Below are 17,172 nucleotides of genomic sequence, written 5' to 3' on the forward strand. Positions count from 1 at the left end.
TTATTATCTTGCCCAAGGGCCTGTACGTACTAGAACACCCCTCAGTCCCGGCGCCCAGGACCTTTTTTTTTTTTTTTTTTTTTTTTTTTTTTTCTTACAACGTTGCAGTCTCTCGTCTCTCTGGGATCTAATAGGCCCAAGGTCAAACTCACACTCTCCCAATGCCCCAAACCGGCAGCGGGTGCTGCTCTACTGGACCTTTACTTATACTGTTTAGCGGACCAGCTCCGGTATCTCCACCACTTGGTGCGATCGGAGCCCCTGCCTTGATCGGAGTGATCCTTAACACAGTTTCTTAAAGGGGTACTCCCCTGGAAAACATTTTTTTTTATTAATTGGTGCCAGAAAGTTAAACAGATTTGTAAATTACTTCTATTTAAAAATCTTAATCCTTACTTATCAGTACTAATCAGCTGCTATATGCTCCATAGGAAGTTCTTTTATTTTTGAATTTCCTTTCTGCCTGACCACAGTGCTCGCTGATGACACCTCTGTCCATTTTAGGAACTGTCCAGAGTAGGAGCAAATCCCCATAGCAAACATACCCTGCTCTGGACAGTTCCTAAAATGGACAGAGGTGTCAGCAGAGAGCACTGTGGTCATAAGAGAGAGAAATGAAAAGCGGGCCACCGATGTATTCCTTCTTCAAGATTTTATTGCAGCGACATAATACTCACATATATACGGGGGGGGGGGGGGTGTACAGAAAGGAAGAGCAGGGTGGTACAGAGGCGACAAGCTCCGTTTCGCACACTCAAGTGCTTCGTCTGGCCATACAACCTTCTCTGATTCTGCTCTACAAATATACAGGTGTGTGTTCCAGGTAAATCAATCCCAAACGTTTTCACCTTCACATGTGATATCTGACATCTCGGATGGGTGTTACCAGAAGTCAGAAGCATACTGCTAGATCTGTTCTGTCATTTAACCCTATAGGGCCCGCAGCACTGGAATGGATTATCCAGTGTGTTTCCCTTTTGAGGAGTGTTGTATACAGAGCAGAATAAGAAAAGGTTGTATGGCCGGACAAAGCACTTGAGTGTGCGAAATGGAGCTTATCGCCTCTGTACCCCCCTGCTATTCCTTTCTGTACACCCCCCCCCCCCCCCATATATATTTGAGTATTGTGTCGCAGCAGTAAAAGCTTGAAGAAGGCATACATCGGTGAGTGGCCGGCTTTTAATTTCTCTCTCTTCTTATGAATATTGTAACCACTGAATACTGCAAGGAACCTGAGCACCACCTACACCTATTGCAAGAACCAACTACACACGCTATCCTATGTACCTCCAGCAGTTCTGAAATTGCAGTGCCGAACGGGCCTTTTTCTTTTGCTTCTTATAGAGAGCATTGTGGTCAGACAGAAAGGAAATTCAAAAAGAAAATAACTTCCTGTCGATCATACAGCAGCTGATAAGTACTGGAAGGATTAAGATTTTTAAATAGAAGTAATTTACAAATCTGTTTATCTTTCTGGCACCAGTTGATTTAAAAAAAAAAAAAAAAAAAATGTTTTCCACCGGAGTACCCCTTTTAATATGGAATCCCTTAGGCTGATACGAAAGGGGTCCTATGCGATACGGGGTGGCCTCCTTCTGGCGATTTGCTTTACAAGTGTGGAGGGCGACTAAGAAACTTCATGCCTATACTGACCCCGATTGACCTCCCTCTCTGGAATAACCCACACTTCCCCAATCTGAGAAATTTGTTACTCGGTTCTGGGTCACTTTTGGGGTACATTCCTTAGCTAATGTGTACATTGATAATGTTTTGAAGTCCTTTAGCCAGATGCAGGACGATTATGACATGCCCAGGGAAGCCTTTTTTAGGTATTTGCAGTTACGCCATGCACAGTTTCCTGAGGATAGGCCACCTATTTCTGTGTATCCTCTTATTGGAGAGTTGAATTCACAGGGTCCAAGGGGTCTCATGTTCATCTTATATACTCACCTCATCCAGGCCAAGATCTCACGAGAGCCTTTACCAGCTGAACAGTATTTACAGTCCCATATGCCCACGATTTCTAAAGAGAAGTGGAATTAGATATTGTCTTCTCACACTCTGCTTTCCTCAGCTGCCAATAATAAATTGATTCAATTGTACATCATTCACTATAGTTATATCACCCCTATTAAAGTTAGGTTTCAGTATTCACTCTGTATGGTAAAGACTACTAAATTCTTCCACTGGATGGCACTGTATGCACTGGGTTAAACTTTGTGATAAAGGGAGTTTGGACAGCTTAGCATGTAAAATGTTGAGTTGTAACCAGTTTTTCTGGACACATTTGTGTGTCACGACATCAGGTTGGATGTGTCACAAGAATGTCTGAGTTAGAGAGGAAAACTCTTAAATTAGTTATGCAATGGGGATTATAAGTAAACTATATTTCAACTCTGTAGCAAAGTCTAGTTCCCTTAAGTTTTTGAATAGAAGTGGATTTCATTTTTTTAAATCTGTTTTTAATGTTAGTGTGACAATTTGCACAAAAGTGGATTGGCTCATTTGTAGTGCCAATTTAAAAAAATAATAAAAAATGATTTGCTACTTCAGGATGTTACATCAGCAAAGATTTCTTTACTTTAGGTAACTTCAGAATAAAGATCTTCAGAATAATGACAGTTTATTGCTTGAACATTGCAAAAATGTTAAGCATTATTCTAACATTAAGACTGTTTTAGTTTCTGAATAGTGAAAGGACCTGCAAAAAGGAAAAGTTTTGGAGTATTTGAATCTATGATCTTAAATTTTTTTTTGCTTTCTATTGTAACAGTTTCGTCATAAGACGGATAATCAAGTCAACAATCGTCAGTCGCATGTTCTTCTTGGTGACAGGTAAGAGAGCCACAATATTTTTTTCCATGTTCCCATGTTATGTAGACATTTTTTAATACAATGTAGGGATCTGTGTTACAAAATATTTATCATAATATATATAATGTAGGGTTAATTCTGTATTTTGCTTGCCACTTTTAACCCCTTAACGATAAAGGACGTAAATGTACGTCATGGTGACGTGGTACTTAGCGCAACATGACCTACATTTACTATGACCTACATGATCGCAAGCACCAGAGCTATCAGCAGCCAGGGACCCGCCGGTAAAGGTGGACATCCGCGATCATGCGGATGTCCACCATTAACCCCTTAACGACCACGGACGTAAATGTTCGTCCTGGTTTGGCGGGACTTCCCGCACCAGGACGTACATTTACGTCCTGTGTATGACCGCGAGCATCGGAAGGGTGCTCGCATCATACACGGCAGGTTCCGGCTGCTAGCAGCAGCCGGGGACCCGCCCGTAATGGCCGACATCCGCGATCGCGCGGATATCCGCCATTAACCCCTCCGATGCCGTGATCAATACAGATCACTGCATCTGCGACATTGCGGCACTTTGATTGGATGATCGGATCGCCCGCAGCACTGCCACGGGGATCCGATCATCCAGCATGACAGCCGGAGGTCCCCTTACCTAGCTCCGGCCGTCTCCCGGGGTCTTCTGCTCTGGTCTGCGATCGAGCAGACCAGAGCAGAAGATCACCGATAATACTTAGCACTGCTGTGTCCTATAAATAGCACTGCACAGTATTAGCAATCAAACAATTGCTATAGATAGTCCCCTATGGGGACATAAAAAGTGTAAAAAAAAAAAAAAAAAAAAAGTGTAAAAATAAAAAATAAAGTGAAAAATCCCCTCCCCCATTAAAAATGAAAATTGGCCGTTTTTCCCTTTTTACCCCCAAAAACCGTAATTTTTTTAAAAATAAACATATTTGGTATCGCCGCGTGAATGGCGTAAACGTAAAAAATTAAAAAAGTCCACAAATGCTGCTTTTTTTGTCACATTTTATTAAAAAAATAATAATAAAAAATTATCTAAAAGATTTATATATGCAAATGTGGTATCTAAAAAAAGTACATATGACGGCGCAAAAAATGAGCCCTCATACCGCCCTATATACGGAAAAATGAAAAAGTTATAGGTTGTCAAAGTAGGGCGATTTTAGATTACTGATTATGTACAAAAAGTTTTAGATTTTTTTTAAGCGGTACAAAAATATAAAAGCATCTAGCCATGGGTATCATTTTAATCGTATTGACCTACAGAATAAAGAACATATTTCATTTTTACCGTAAAGTGTACAGTGTGAAAACAAAACCCTCCAAAATGTTCAAAATTTTGGTTTTCATTAAAATTTCCTCCCTTAAAATATATTTTTTGGGGTTCGCCGTACATTTGATGGTAAAATGAGAGTTTTCATTACAAAGTACAATTGGTCACGCAAAAAACAAGCCCTTATATGGGTCTGTACATGGAATTATAAAGGAGTTATGGATTTTAGAAGGCGAGGAGGAAAAAACGAAAACGCAAAAATAAAATTGGCCTGGTCCTTGAGGTGAAAATGGGCTTGGTCATTAAGGGGTTAACCCCTCAGATGCCGTGATCAATACAGATCACGGCATTTGCGGCAGTGTGGTACTTTGAATGGATGATCGGATCTCCCGCGGCGTTGCCGCGGGGATCCGATCATCCAGCATGGCAGCCGGAGGTCCCCTCACCTAGCTCCGGCTGTCTCCAGGGGTCTTCTGCTCTGGTCTGAGATCGAGCAGACCAGAGCAGAAGATCTCCGATAATACTGAGCAGTGCTATGTCCTATACATAGCACTGAACAGTATTAGCAATCAACTGATTGCTATGAATAGTCCCCTATGGGGACATAAAAAGTGTAAAAAATAAATAAATTAAAAAAAGTAAAAAAATGTAAAATAAAAATGTGAAAAATTCCCTCCCCCAATAAAAAAGTAAAATGTCATTTTTTTCCCATTTTACCCACAAAAAAGCGTAAAAAGAATTATTAACACACATATTTGGTATCGCCGCGTGCTTAAAAGTCTGAACTATTAAAATATATTGTTCATTATCCCATACGGATAATGTAAAAAAATTTAAAAAAAGTCCCAAATTGCTGCTTTTCTGTCACATTTTATTCCAAAAAAAAAATTAATAAAAAATTAATAAAAAGTAAAACCTAAGCAAAAGTGGTACTAATAAAAACTACAGATCATGGCGCAAAAAATGAGCCCTCATATTGCCCCATATACGGAAAAATTTGAACGTTATAGGTGGTCAAAATAGGGCAATTTCAAACATACTAATTTTGTTAAAATGGTTTGAGATTTTTTTTTAAGCGGTACAATTATAGAAAAGCATATAATATAGGTATCATTTTAATCATATTGACCCACATAATAAAGAAAACATGTCATTTTTACTGGAAAGTGTACAGCGTGGAAACAAAACCTAAATTGCGGTTTTCTTTTCAATTTACCCACATAAATAATATTTGTTTGGTTGCGCCGTACATTTTATGGTAAAATAAGTGATGTCATTACAAAGTACAATTGATGACGCCAAAAACAAGCCCTCATATGGGTCTGTGGATGAAAATATAAAAGAGTTATGATTTTTAGAAGGCGAGGAGGAAAACACGAAAATGCAAAAATAAAATTGGCCTGGTCCTTTAAGGCCACAATGGGCCTGGTCCTTAAGGGGTTAAAGAGGCAGCTTCTTTTTTTTTTGCCCATATCATGAACATTCACTATCACTAGTCTAAGAGTGTCATCTGTGTTATTTCAGCATAGCTGCATCCATGTCTTTCCTTACTGTTACTAGGTCATGTAATCATGATTCTGATCCACAGAAAATTACTTTGCTTAATTTGTCAGAGGAAATTATTATTCTGAGTCATCTGATTTTCTGTAAACTACAGGATGACATCATCAACTATGTGAATGCTCATGGTAGTTCCCAGCCCTCCTTTCCCCTCCTAGCGCTATCTGTTTGCTGCTGCTTCTGTCTCTATGGTATCAGGATATGTAGTAGTTATACACTTCCCCTGAGGCTGTGTTAACAAATTGAAAAATCACAGCAAAAATGCTGCTGTTTTACCTCAATTGTGCAAATCACTGTTAAAACACGTAATTTTTACTGCAGTTTTGAAAAATCGCTACATAAACAGCCAAAATACTGTAAACTTTTATGAAAAATGCTATAAATGTCAACATGTGAACACAGCCTAAAGACTTCAAATCTTCATAAAACACCTCAATTGTGATTATAAGTTAAGTCACTTTCGTCTCATGGTAATATTTCTCTAAAAAAAAACACACTTTGAATATGAAAACACATCAAAACTGCACATAGTGTGAACAGACCTCAACTCAATTACAAGTCTAATTTGTTCATCTGGGGAACTTCAGCAGACTAACTCTAATTAGACACAAAAGAACCAAGGTCAGTCTGGGACCAATTAACAAAATATCCACAATAACCCTGCAAACCTAGGTCCAGGGCACTAAGGTCCCATTAAGAGACTACCATAAAATGTAGCTTTTATTATGACATCACAATTAAAACTGGTGAATTATTGATTATTAAAATTAGCGTCTGTCTTTCCTGTGTGTAATGCTAATAGTTATGACCCCTTGTCATAGTGAAATAAGAGGCAAACTGTCTCCTATAAACCTATTATATAGTGGGGCCTACAGGCTCTTCCACCTTATTAGTATTCAACAATTGAGTGGTGCCTAGGTGTGAGCACCACCCACTAGAGATGGATCCCCTACTTCATAAAGGCGTACAGTTTAGTGGTATTTCTGATTATTAATATTCACTTATTGTGGGGCCTACCGACTCTTCCGCTTCCAAAATAGTGTATACAATTGTGTAGTCCAACAAAATAACACCACTCAGTGTGAGTGAGTGAGTGTCACCCGATGGCGGTTACCACTGACTAATGGTGGGGCCTACAGGCTCTTCCACCGAAATGATTGTAACACACTCTCTTATTGTAATATGCAGGACCAATGGATGCTATTAAAAACTAATTATTTGCCTCCCTCTACATGTTTCGGTGTCACAACACCATCTTCAGGAGGAAGCATGAGGCAAACTACCTACCATGTGCTCTGGGGAGGTATTTATGGGATACATCCTCCTCTGTCATCACACTGCACAATATCAGCACCAATCATAAAGCTACATCAATCGGTTGTCATGCATACCAGTCTCAAACGTAATCCAATCATAGCTACGATCAGCCCTATCTAGTATGGTACCTTATATCCTCTGTTGTTATCTCTGCGCGTCCGCAGAACATTATCGTGAGAGATCCAGAGATCCCACGCATGGCAGTGGACTTCTCCTCTCTGCAATATCCTTTGTTGGGCTCACTGAGAGTGCGCGGACTATCTCTGTCGTTCACTCCTTGTGTGCGAAAGAGTTACTAAGTCCCGCGCACAGGGACGGTTTTAGGCTTTGCGTGGCCCTAGGCAAAATCAAGAGGGGCCCCAAAAGTTGTAATAGTGCACTAACCAGATTTGTACATTTTTGGTCACTTCAAATACCATAAAAAATATGTTAAAAGCAATTGAAAAGTCCTATCAAAACAAAAATGGTACTGATAAAAACTACAAATCACAGCGCAAAAAATGACCCATACATCCCCATATACAGAAAAATAAAAGCGTTATAGGGATCAGAATATTACAGTTTTATATTTTTGTATAGTTCCCCCACATTAGGTTGGCAGTATTGTCCCCCCACATTAGGTTGGCAGTATAGTTCCCCCACATTAGGTAGGTAGTATAGTTCCCCCCACATTAGGTTAGCAGCATAGTTCCCCCACATTAGGTAGGCAGCATAGTTCCCCCACATTAGGTAGGCAGTATAGTTCCCCCACATTAGGTAGTCAGTATAGTTCCCCCCACATTAGGTTGGCAGTATAGTTGCCCCATATTAGATGCAGTGTAGTTCCCCCACATTAGGTTGGCAGTATAGTTCCCCCCCCCACATTAGGTTGGCAGTATAGTTCCCCCCCCCACATTAGGTTGGCAGTATAGTTCCCCCCCCCACATTAGGTTGGCAGTATAGTTCCCCCCACATTAGGTGGGCAGTATAGTTCCCCCACATTATGTGGGCAGTATAGTTCCCCCACATTAGGTTGGCAGTATAGTTCCCCCACATTAGGTTGGCAGTATAGTTCCCCCCCCCCACATTAGGTTGGCAGTATAGTTCCCCCCCACAATAGGTTGTAGTTCCCCCACATTAGTTTGGCAGTATAGTTCCCCCACATTAGGTTGTAGTTCCCCCACATTATGTTGGCAGCATGGTTCCCCCACATTAGGTAGACGGTATAGTTCCCCCCACATTAGGAAGACAGTATAGTTCCACCATATTAGGTTGGCAGTATAGTTCCCCCACATTAGGTTGGCAGTATGTTCCCCCACATTAGGTAGACAGTATAGTTCCCCCACATTAGGTTGGCAGTATAGCTTCCCCACCTTAGGGTGGCAGTATTTTCCCCCACATTAGGTTGACAGTATAGTTCCCCCCCACATTAGGTTGGCAGTATAGTTCCCCCCCCCCACATTAGGTTGGTAGTATAGTCCCCCCCCCACATTAGGTAGGCAGTATAGTTCCCCCCACATTAGGTTGTAGTTCCCCCACATTAGGTTGGCAGTATAGTTCCCCCACATTAGGTTGTAGTTCCCTCACATTAGGTTGGCAGTATGTTCCCCCGCATTAGGTTGGCAGTATTTCCCCCCGCATTAGGTAGGCAGTATGTTACCCCACATTAGGTTGTAGTTCCCTAACATTAGGTTAGGAGTATGTTCCCCCGCATTAGGTTGGCAGTATTTTCCCCCGCATTAGGTAGGCAGTATGTTTCCCCACATTAGGTTGGCAGTATGTTCCCCCACATTAGGTAGGCAGTATGTTCCTCCATATTAGGTAGACAGTATGTTCCTCCACATTAGGTTGCATTTCCCCCGTATTAGGTTGCCAGTATGTCCCCCCCCCCATTAGGTTGCAGTTCCCCCCCCCCATTAGGTTGGCAGTATGTTCCCCCACATTAGGTGCAGTATAGTTCCCCCACATTAGGTTGGCAGTATGTTTCCCCAGATTAGGTTGGCAGTATAGTTCCCCTGCTCATTGCTCCCTCCTTTCCCCCTACTTTTTCTATTTTTCATATTTCCTTAGCTGGCCGCGCTCAGCAGGCTCAGGTAATGCGGTGGCTCTTGTGGGCTGTGTGGATAATATGACGAGTGATGTCTCCTGCCGGCTCCTCTGTACCTCGTTGAGTGCGTCACTCATCATTTCCTGCAGCCGCGGCTGCTTAAGTTTAGCAGTCCGGCCAGTGCTGCAGGAAATGATGAGTGACGTCCCTGACGCCATGCATAGAAGCCGACAGGAGACATCACTCATCATATTATCCACACAGCCCACAAGAGCCGCCGCATTACCTGAGCCTGCCGAGCGTGGCCAGGTAAGGAAATATGAAAAATAGAAAAAGCAGAAGTGACCGTGCCCGCTGGTCACAGTTTTAAAGTGTCCGTGGCCGGGCTACTAATCTTCAACAAGCAGCTGTCGCTGCGACCACTTTAAAACAGTTGCACCCCCCCCCCCCCTACTGAGCAGCTGGCAGGGGACCCCCTGTGGGATGTGGGTCCTAGGCAATTGCCTGGTTTGCCCCACCCTAACGCCGGCCCTGCCCGCGCATGACGATGGACTTATACTATGAGACACTGCAGTTCCTCTGGCATAGCAAAAGGGTGCATAGACAGATGTAAAAAGGCAGTATATAGACATTGATGTTACTCAATTACTATTATTAATTGGATCTTTATTGTTTATTTTTCATTAACAATTGGGCCACTTTTTAGAGCATCATTATGGTTATTCTCCAAATGGAAATTCTTACAATCCAAACTTAATAGATAACATATGATGTTATAGATAATAGAAATGAGTTGTCAATAAAGTCATATTTATCAGAGACAAAATATGTCATATTGTATAGTATCTTTGGGATTCAGATAATCATAGACAATTCTACCATGTATGATAAGTATACATAGTATACATATAATATTATAGGATTTGTATATTTACCTCATCACGCCTGATGAGGGGACCTTATTAGTCCCATATTTGGTAGTGTCAAATAAATCGGTCATCCCATCAGTCATTTAATCACTGCAAGGCCCAAAATTTTATTATCCCAAGGTAAGTATAACCATTCTCGATCTATTCAAGAAAGATGTCTATCTTTCAATGACGCAAAGGTGGGTGTAAATGAATTGATATAAATATTCAAAAATAATTCAGCACTAATATATATTTTTTGAATATTATATCAATTCATTTACATCCACCTTTGGGCCTTTGAAAGACAGACATCTTTCTTGAATAGATCGAGAATGGTTACCTTGGGATAATAACATTTTGGGCCTTGCAGTGATTTAATGACTGATGGGATGACCGATTTTTTTAACACTACCAAATATGGGACTAATAAGGTCCCCTTATCAGGTGTGATGAGGTAGATATTCAAATCCTATAATATTATATGTATACTTATCATACATGGTAGAATTGTCTATGAGTATCTGAATCCCAAAGATACTATACAATATGACATATTTTGTCTCTGACAATTATGATTTACGGTAATTCACAGCTCATTTATATTATCTATAACATCATATTATATACAGTCTATTAATATCTATTAAGATTGTAAGAATTTCCATATGGAGAATAACCATAATGATGCTCTAATAAGTGGCCCAATTGTTAAAGGGGTACTCCGGTGGAAAACATTTTATTTTATTTTTTTAAATCAACTGGTACCAGAAAGTTAAACAGAATCGTAAATTACTTCTATTAAAAAATCTTAATCCTTCCAGTACTTATTAGCTGCTACAAAGGAAATGATTTTCTTTTTGGAACACAGTGCTCTCTGCTGACATCACAAGCACAGTGCTCTCTGATGACACCTCTGCCCACTTTAGGAACTGTTCAGAGCAGCATATGTTTGCTATGGGGATTTACTCCTACTCTGGACAGTTCTTAAAATGGACAGAGATGTCAGCAGAGATCACTGTGCTTGTGATGTCAGCAGAGAGCTCTGTGTTCTAAAAAGAAAATAATTTTCTCTGTAGTATTCAGCAGCTAATAAGTACTGGAAGGATTAGGGGTTTTTAATAGAAGCAATTTACAAATCTGTTTAACTTTCTGGAACCAGTTTATTTAAAAGAAAAAAGTTTTCCACCAGAGTACCCCTTTTAATGAAAAATAAACAATAAAGATCCTATTAATAATAGCAATTGGGTAACATCAATGTCTATATACTACCTATTTACATCTGTCTATGCACCCTTTTGCTATGCCAGAATTCCCTATATTAAACAGAGGAACTGCAGTGCCTCATACTATAAGTCCGCGGTCATGCGAGGGACTTAGTGACTCTCGCGCGAACACGTAGTAAATGACAGAGATAGTCCACGCACTCTCAGTGAGTGCAAAAAAGGATACAGCAGAAGAGAAGTCCGCTGTCATGTGCAGGATCTCTGGATCTCTAATAAGGTGGAAGAGCTGTAGGTCTCACTATATAATAGGTTTACAGGAGACAGTTTGTCTCTTATTTCGGTATGACCAGGGGTCATAACTATTAGCATTACACACAGGACAGACAGACGCTAATTTTTAATAATCACTAATTCACCAGTTTTAATTGTCATGATATAATAAAAGCTAAGTTTCATTGTAGTCTCTTAAAGAAGATATCCAGTGCTGAAAAACGTACCCCATATCCTAAGGATTGGGAATAGGTTTCAGATCGCGGGGGTTCGACCACTGGGGACCCCCCGCGATCTCCTGTACGGAGGCCCTGGCAGCCCGCGGGAAGGGGGCGGGTTGACCACCGCATGAAGCGGCGGCTGACACACCCCCTCAATGTAACTCTATGGCCTTCGGCAATCTCCGGCTCTACCATAGCGTACCATTATTATTGAGGGGGCGTGTCAGCCACCGCTTTGTGCGGTGGTCGACACCCGCTATCTGGTCAGCGAGCCGGGGCCCCATACAGGAGATCGCGGGGGCCCCCAGTGGTCAGACCTTCTGCGATCTGAAACTTCTCCCCTATCCTTAGAATAGGGGATGAGTTTTTCAGCACTGGGCTACCCCTTTAATGGGACCTTAGTGCCCTGGACCTAGGTTTGCAGGGTTATTGCGGATATAACTCTAGATGACCAAGTACAAGAATAAAACTCCACATACTCTCTCTGCAAATGTTGGCAGCCTGAGGAAAGTAATTTCAGTGATAAAATTGCAACCACTATGGCTGTAAACTCATGCCTGCAACATCAGCTAAACAGCTAAGCACAAGATAAATCAGGTTTTGTATGCTTACATATGCAGAGGAGGCATGTCCTTTTAGAGACATATAGGGGGAGATTCATAAAAACCTGTGTAAAGGAAAGTTGACCAGTTGCCAATAGCAACTAATCAGATTGCTTCTTTCATCTTAAAAACGGCATGTGAAAAATGAAAGAAGCAATCTGGTTGCTATGGGCAACTGGTTGACTTATCCCTTACACAGGTCTTGAGGACTCTCCCCCTAGTGCCTTATGAAAGATAGCAAAGGCGTTCGTTAGTATAAAACAGAGTGACGCTGTCATTTTCGTGACTTTCCGGAATTTGACTGCTCACATGCAGATTTGGAAACTACTTTTGATTCCGATTGTGTTGGAAAACAGCTAACAGAAGGGCCCACCTCCCTGATGTGTGACTTTCTAGCTAAGATTTTCAATGGGGGAGATTTATCAAAACCTGTCCATAAGATGAGTTGCTGAGTTGCCCATAGTAACCAATCAGATTGCTTCTTTCGTTTTTGAAAAGGCCTCTGAAAAAGGAAATAAGCAGTCTGATGGAAATGAAGAAATGAACAGGAATGAAGTCTTTTGATAAAAATAGGGTATGTTCACATGTGCATATTTTGATTTTCCACAGCTGATCATGCTTACCATTGGAGGAAATTTAATAAAACCTGTCCAGAGGAAAAGTTGCTGAGTTGCCCGCTATTGGCAACTCAGCAACTTTTCCTCTGGACAGGTTTTATAAAATTTCCTCCAATGGTAAGCATGATCAGCTGTGGAAAATCAAAATATGCACATGTGAACATACCCTATGTTTATCATAAGACTTCATTCCTGTTCATTTCTTCATTTCCATCACGCTAAGAGGAACTGTGACTATTAGGTGATGGACGGGATTATACAGTCAGGGGGCAGGGCGGTGTGAATGTTGTACATTGATGAGAAAGTATGTGAACCCTTTGGAATTATATGGATTTCTGCACAAATTGGTCATAACATGTGATCTGAGCTTCACCTAAGTCACAACAATAGACAATCACAGTCTGTTTAAACTAACGTTACCATGTTTTTATTGAACACATCATGTAAACATTCACAGTGCAGGGTGGAAAAAGTATGTGAACCCCTAGACTAATGACATCTCCAAGAGCTAATTGGAGTGACTTGTCAACCAACTGGAGTCCAATCAATGAGATGAGATTGGAGGTGTTGGTTACAGCTGCCCTGCCCTTTAAAAAAAACACCACCCAGTTCTGGATTTGCTTTTCACAAGAAGCATTGCATGATGTGAGTGATGCCTCGCACAAAAGAGCTCTCAGAAGACCTACGATTAAGAATTGTTGAGTTGCATAAAGCTGGAAAGGGTTATAAAAGTATCTCCAAAAGCCTTGCTGTTCATCAGTCCATGGTAAGACAAATTGTCTATAAATGGAGAAAGTTCAGCACTACTGGTACTCTCCCTAGGAGTGGCCATCCTGTAAAGATGACTGCAAGAGCACAGCGCAGACTGCTCAATGAGGTGAAGAAAAATCCTAGAGTGTCTTTTAAAGACTTACAAAAGTCTCTGGTATATGCTAACATCCCTGTTAGCGAATCTACAATACGTAAAACACTAAACAATGGATTTCATGGGAGGATACCACAGAGGAAGCCACTGCTGTCCAAAAAAAACATTGCTGCACATTTACAGTTTGCACAAGAACACCTGGATGTTCCACAGCAGTACTGGCAAAATATTCTGTGGACAGATGAAACCAAAGTTGAAAGAAACACACAACACTATGGCCGGCATTTATCATTGTAGGTGTAAGTGAAGCATTTTTCTACACCTTTTTTTTGTGTGCTGGTAATGTATAGGAGCACCAAATTTATTAAATAGTCGTAGAGCATTTGATAATATTTTGTACAGGTCACATTTTCTGAAATTTCTCTCTCACATACACCAAAAAGCTAAGCTAAGTCTGGGCTGGTGTAGTTTTAGAGACTTTTCAGTGGCTTTGCCTCTTTTTTTTCCCATAAAACCCTTCCATATCATGTTTATTGCCAAAATCAGTGGATTGCAACTCAAAATCAGCAGAAATGTGTAAACAAAAAGGCGCAAATAAACCCTGCTTGCGCCTTTTTTGCCCCTTTTCTAAAGACAATGATACATGTCAGGCCTATGTGTGGAGAAAGAGGCACAGCACACCAACATCAAAACCTCATCCCAACTGTGAAGCATTTTTTTGGGGGCATCATGGTTTGGGGCTGCTTTGTTGCGTCAGGGCCTGGACGGATTGCTATCATCGAAGGAAAATGAATTCACAAGTTTATCGAGACATTTTGCAGGAGAACTTAAGGCCTTCTGTCCACCAGCTGAAGCTCAACAGAAGATGGGTGTTACACCAGGACAATGACCCAAAACATAGAAGTAAATCAACAACAGAATGGCTTGAACAGTAGAAAGTATGACTTCTGGATTGGCCCAGTCAGAGTCTGGACCTCAACCCGATTGAGATGCTGAGGCATGACCTTAAGAAAGAGATTCACACCAGACAGAATATTGCTGAACTGAAACTGTTCTGTAAAGATGAATGGTCAAGAATTACTCCTGATTTTTGTTCACGTCTGATCTGCAACTACAGGAAGCGTTTGGTTGAAGTTATTGCTGCCAAAGGACGTTCAACCAGTTATTAAATCCAAGGGTTCACATACATGGTGTGTTCAATAAAAACATGGTAAAATGTAATTCTTTGTGTGTTATTAGTTTAAGCAGACTGTGACTGTCTATTGTCGTGACATAGATGAAGATCAGATCGCATTTTATGACTAATTTGTGCAGAAATCCATATAATTTCAAAGGGTTCACATACTTTTTCTTGCAACTGTATGCTGCTGTTGTCAATCTGGCCAATACATTGCCTAGTGTAAACAGATTGCATCGGCTATTAATAAATATCATTAGTAACATTCTAGAGTATACATCTGTAGGCTCTGTTCCCATTCTTCCTTCATTAATTCTATGTATTGCAAACCTAAAAAATGTTATCATAACTTTTTGTCTTCAGTAATTATAAATAACTTTCTAAGCCTTTTTCGCTTGGAGAACAAAAAGCAACCTTCAATTTTATAATGACTGGGATTCATTGGACATGTTGAATTCTCGTAGCACTTCCCTTTGCTATATTTGTCAATAGAATGACAAAATGGTTCATAGTCCACCTCTGTTATTATGGCATCTAACTTATACCCGCCAGCCAGATCCTGGGCATTCATTTTGCCCTTAAAGCAGGACTTCACAAATTTATATGAACCTACAAGCCAGCAAAAAAAGTTGGGAGTCAGGATGCTGCACTGGACATTATGTGGCGTCATAAGATCAGTCATTAGCATCCCCTTATCTCTCTCCCTGTGTGTCACAATCGATACTGTCCCCTCATCCACCCCATGTCAGTTATTGCTGTTCTCTCATTACACCCCTCTGTATGTCACAGTCATGATTGTCCCCTCATCTCAACGTGTGTCAGTTATTACTGTCCCCTCATTTCCCCCTTTTGTGTAACAGTCATAAGTGATCTCATCTTTTAAAAAACAATCTGTAGTACTTGTCTACAGCTCCGTTCCCACGCTGATTGCCCACTCAGCCTCCGATGTTCAGCATTGGATCTTCAGAAGGCACTCGGATGCGGATGTATTCAGTCCGTGCTCTGGACTCATGTGACATCAGTGGCCTCAGTGGTTATGCTCTTTACTCCTGAGTGTGGACTGTCATTGCTGAGTTGGCTGATTGGCTGCAGCAGTATCCTGACGTCTGCTGCTTATGTAACACTGGAGCGCCAACCACAGGCAGAGCGGGGGGTCAGCTCAGTAACAAAGGTTGAGGTAAGTAAAACAATTTTTTTTTTTACCTAACGAGAGGCAATCCCTATTCAAAAGGGCTGACAAAAGCCTTTTCTCTCTGTGGCCACCATCGAGCAGCAGCCCGAAGCACCCGGACAGCATGGCCTGTGCTCGTCCTTTGATATCGGTGTACTTCGAAAAGGGGAAATCATCAGGCAAAAATGTCACTGTGCCTGCAGTGTTCAAGGTTCCTATCCAGCCAGATATAGTCAACTTTGTTCACACCAACCTGCTCAAGAACAGGCAGCCATATGCAGTGAGCGAACTTGCCGGTCACCAAACCAGTGCCGAATCATGGGGGACTGGCAGGGCTGTTGCACGCATTCCCCATGTCCAGAGAGGTGGCACTCACCGCTCCAGTCAGGGTGCATTTGGAAACGTGCCGTGGAGGGCGTATGTTTGCCCCCTACTAAGACCTTGAGGCGCTGGCATCGTAGAGTCAATGTAACTCAGAAGAGATAAGCAGTTTGCTCTGCATTGGATGCCTCAGCCCTCTCTGCAATAGTCATGTCTAAAGGCCATCGTATAGAGGCGATCCCTGAGGTCCCTTTGGTTGTGAAAGATAAAGTGGAAAACTATAAGAAGACAAATGAGGCAGTTCTGTTGCTGAGAAAACTGAAAGCCTGAAATGATATAAAGAAAGTCTGTGCTTCCCAACGTATGTGTGCTGGTAAGGGTAAAATGAGAAACCGCCGGCGCATTCAGCGCAGGGGACCTTGTGTAATCTACAATGAAGATAATGGCATTGTTAAAGCCCTCGCGTCCCCGTACCTGTACGCCCTCCGCATTTCCGATCACCGCCGCTCGCCAGGCGGTGATTGGACCGGATGACTGCTGATATCTATCAGCAGGCATCCCGTGGCAATGCCTAGGGGGGTCCTGAGACCCCCCATGTTGGCGATAGCCGCAAATCACCGGTCAATGCAGACCGGCGATTTGCTGCGATCCGGGCCAATTGGGTCACTGGTGACCCAATTGCCCGCAAAATAAGAATGATCGGAGCTGTCAGAGACAGCTCTGACCAGCCTAAAGGATAGGAGCGAGGTGGCAGTGTTGCCACCTCCTCCTATC

General features: G+C 41.7%; 1 protein-coding gene and 1 pseudogene across 6 annotated transcripts in view; both read left to right on the forward strand.

Annotated features, from left to right (window-relative positions):
* The window catches only part of ATP8B4 (ATPase phospholipid transporting 8B4 (putative)), a 517,140-nt gene that overhangs the window by 155,584 nt on the left and 344,384 nt on the right, over positions 1 to 17,172 (forward strand). For all 6 annotated transcript variants that reach the window (XM_056572217.1, XM_056572215.1, XM_056572212.1 and 3 more), the window contains exon 7: positions 2,774 to 2,835. In XM_056572217.1, the coding sequence (XP_056428192.1) occupies positions 2,774 to 2,835 (62 nt within the window). The remainder of the gene's footprint in view (positions 1 to 2,773; positions 2,836 to 17,172) is intronic.
* LOC130366638 (60S ribosomal protein L4-B-like) lies at positions 16,202 to 16,932 on the forward strand (annotated as a pseudogene).

Source organism: Hyla sarda, chromosome 4, assembly GCF_029499605.1.
Source record: "Hyla sarda isolate aHylSar1 chromosome 4, aHylSar1.hap1, whole genome shotgun sequence".
NCBI classification, from domain to species: domain Eukaryota; kingdom Metazoa; phylum Chordata; class Amphibia; order Anura; family Hylidae; genus Hyla; species Hyla sarda.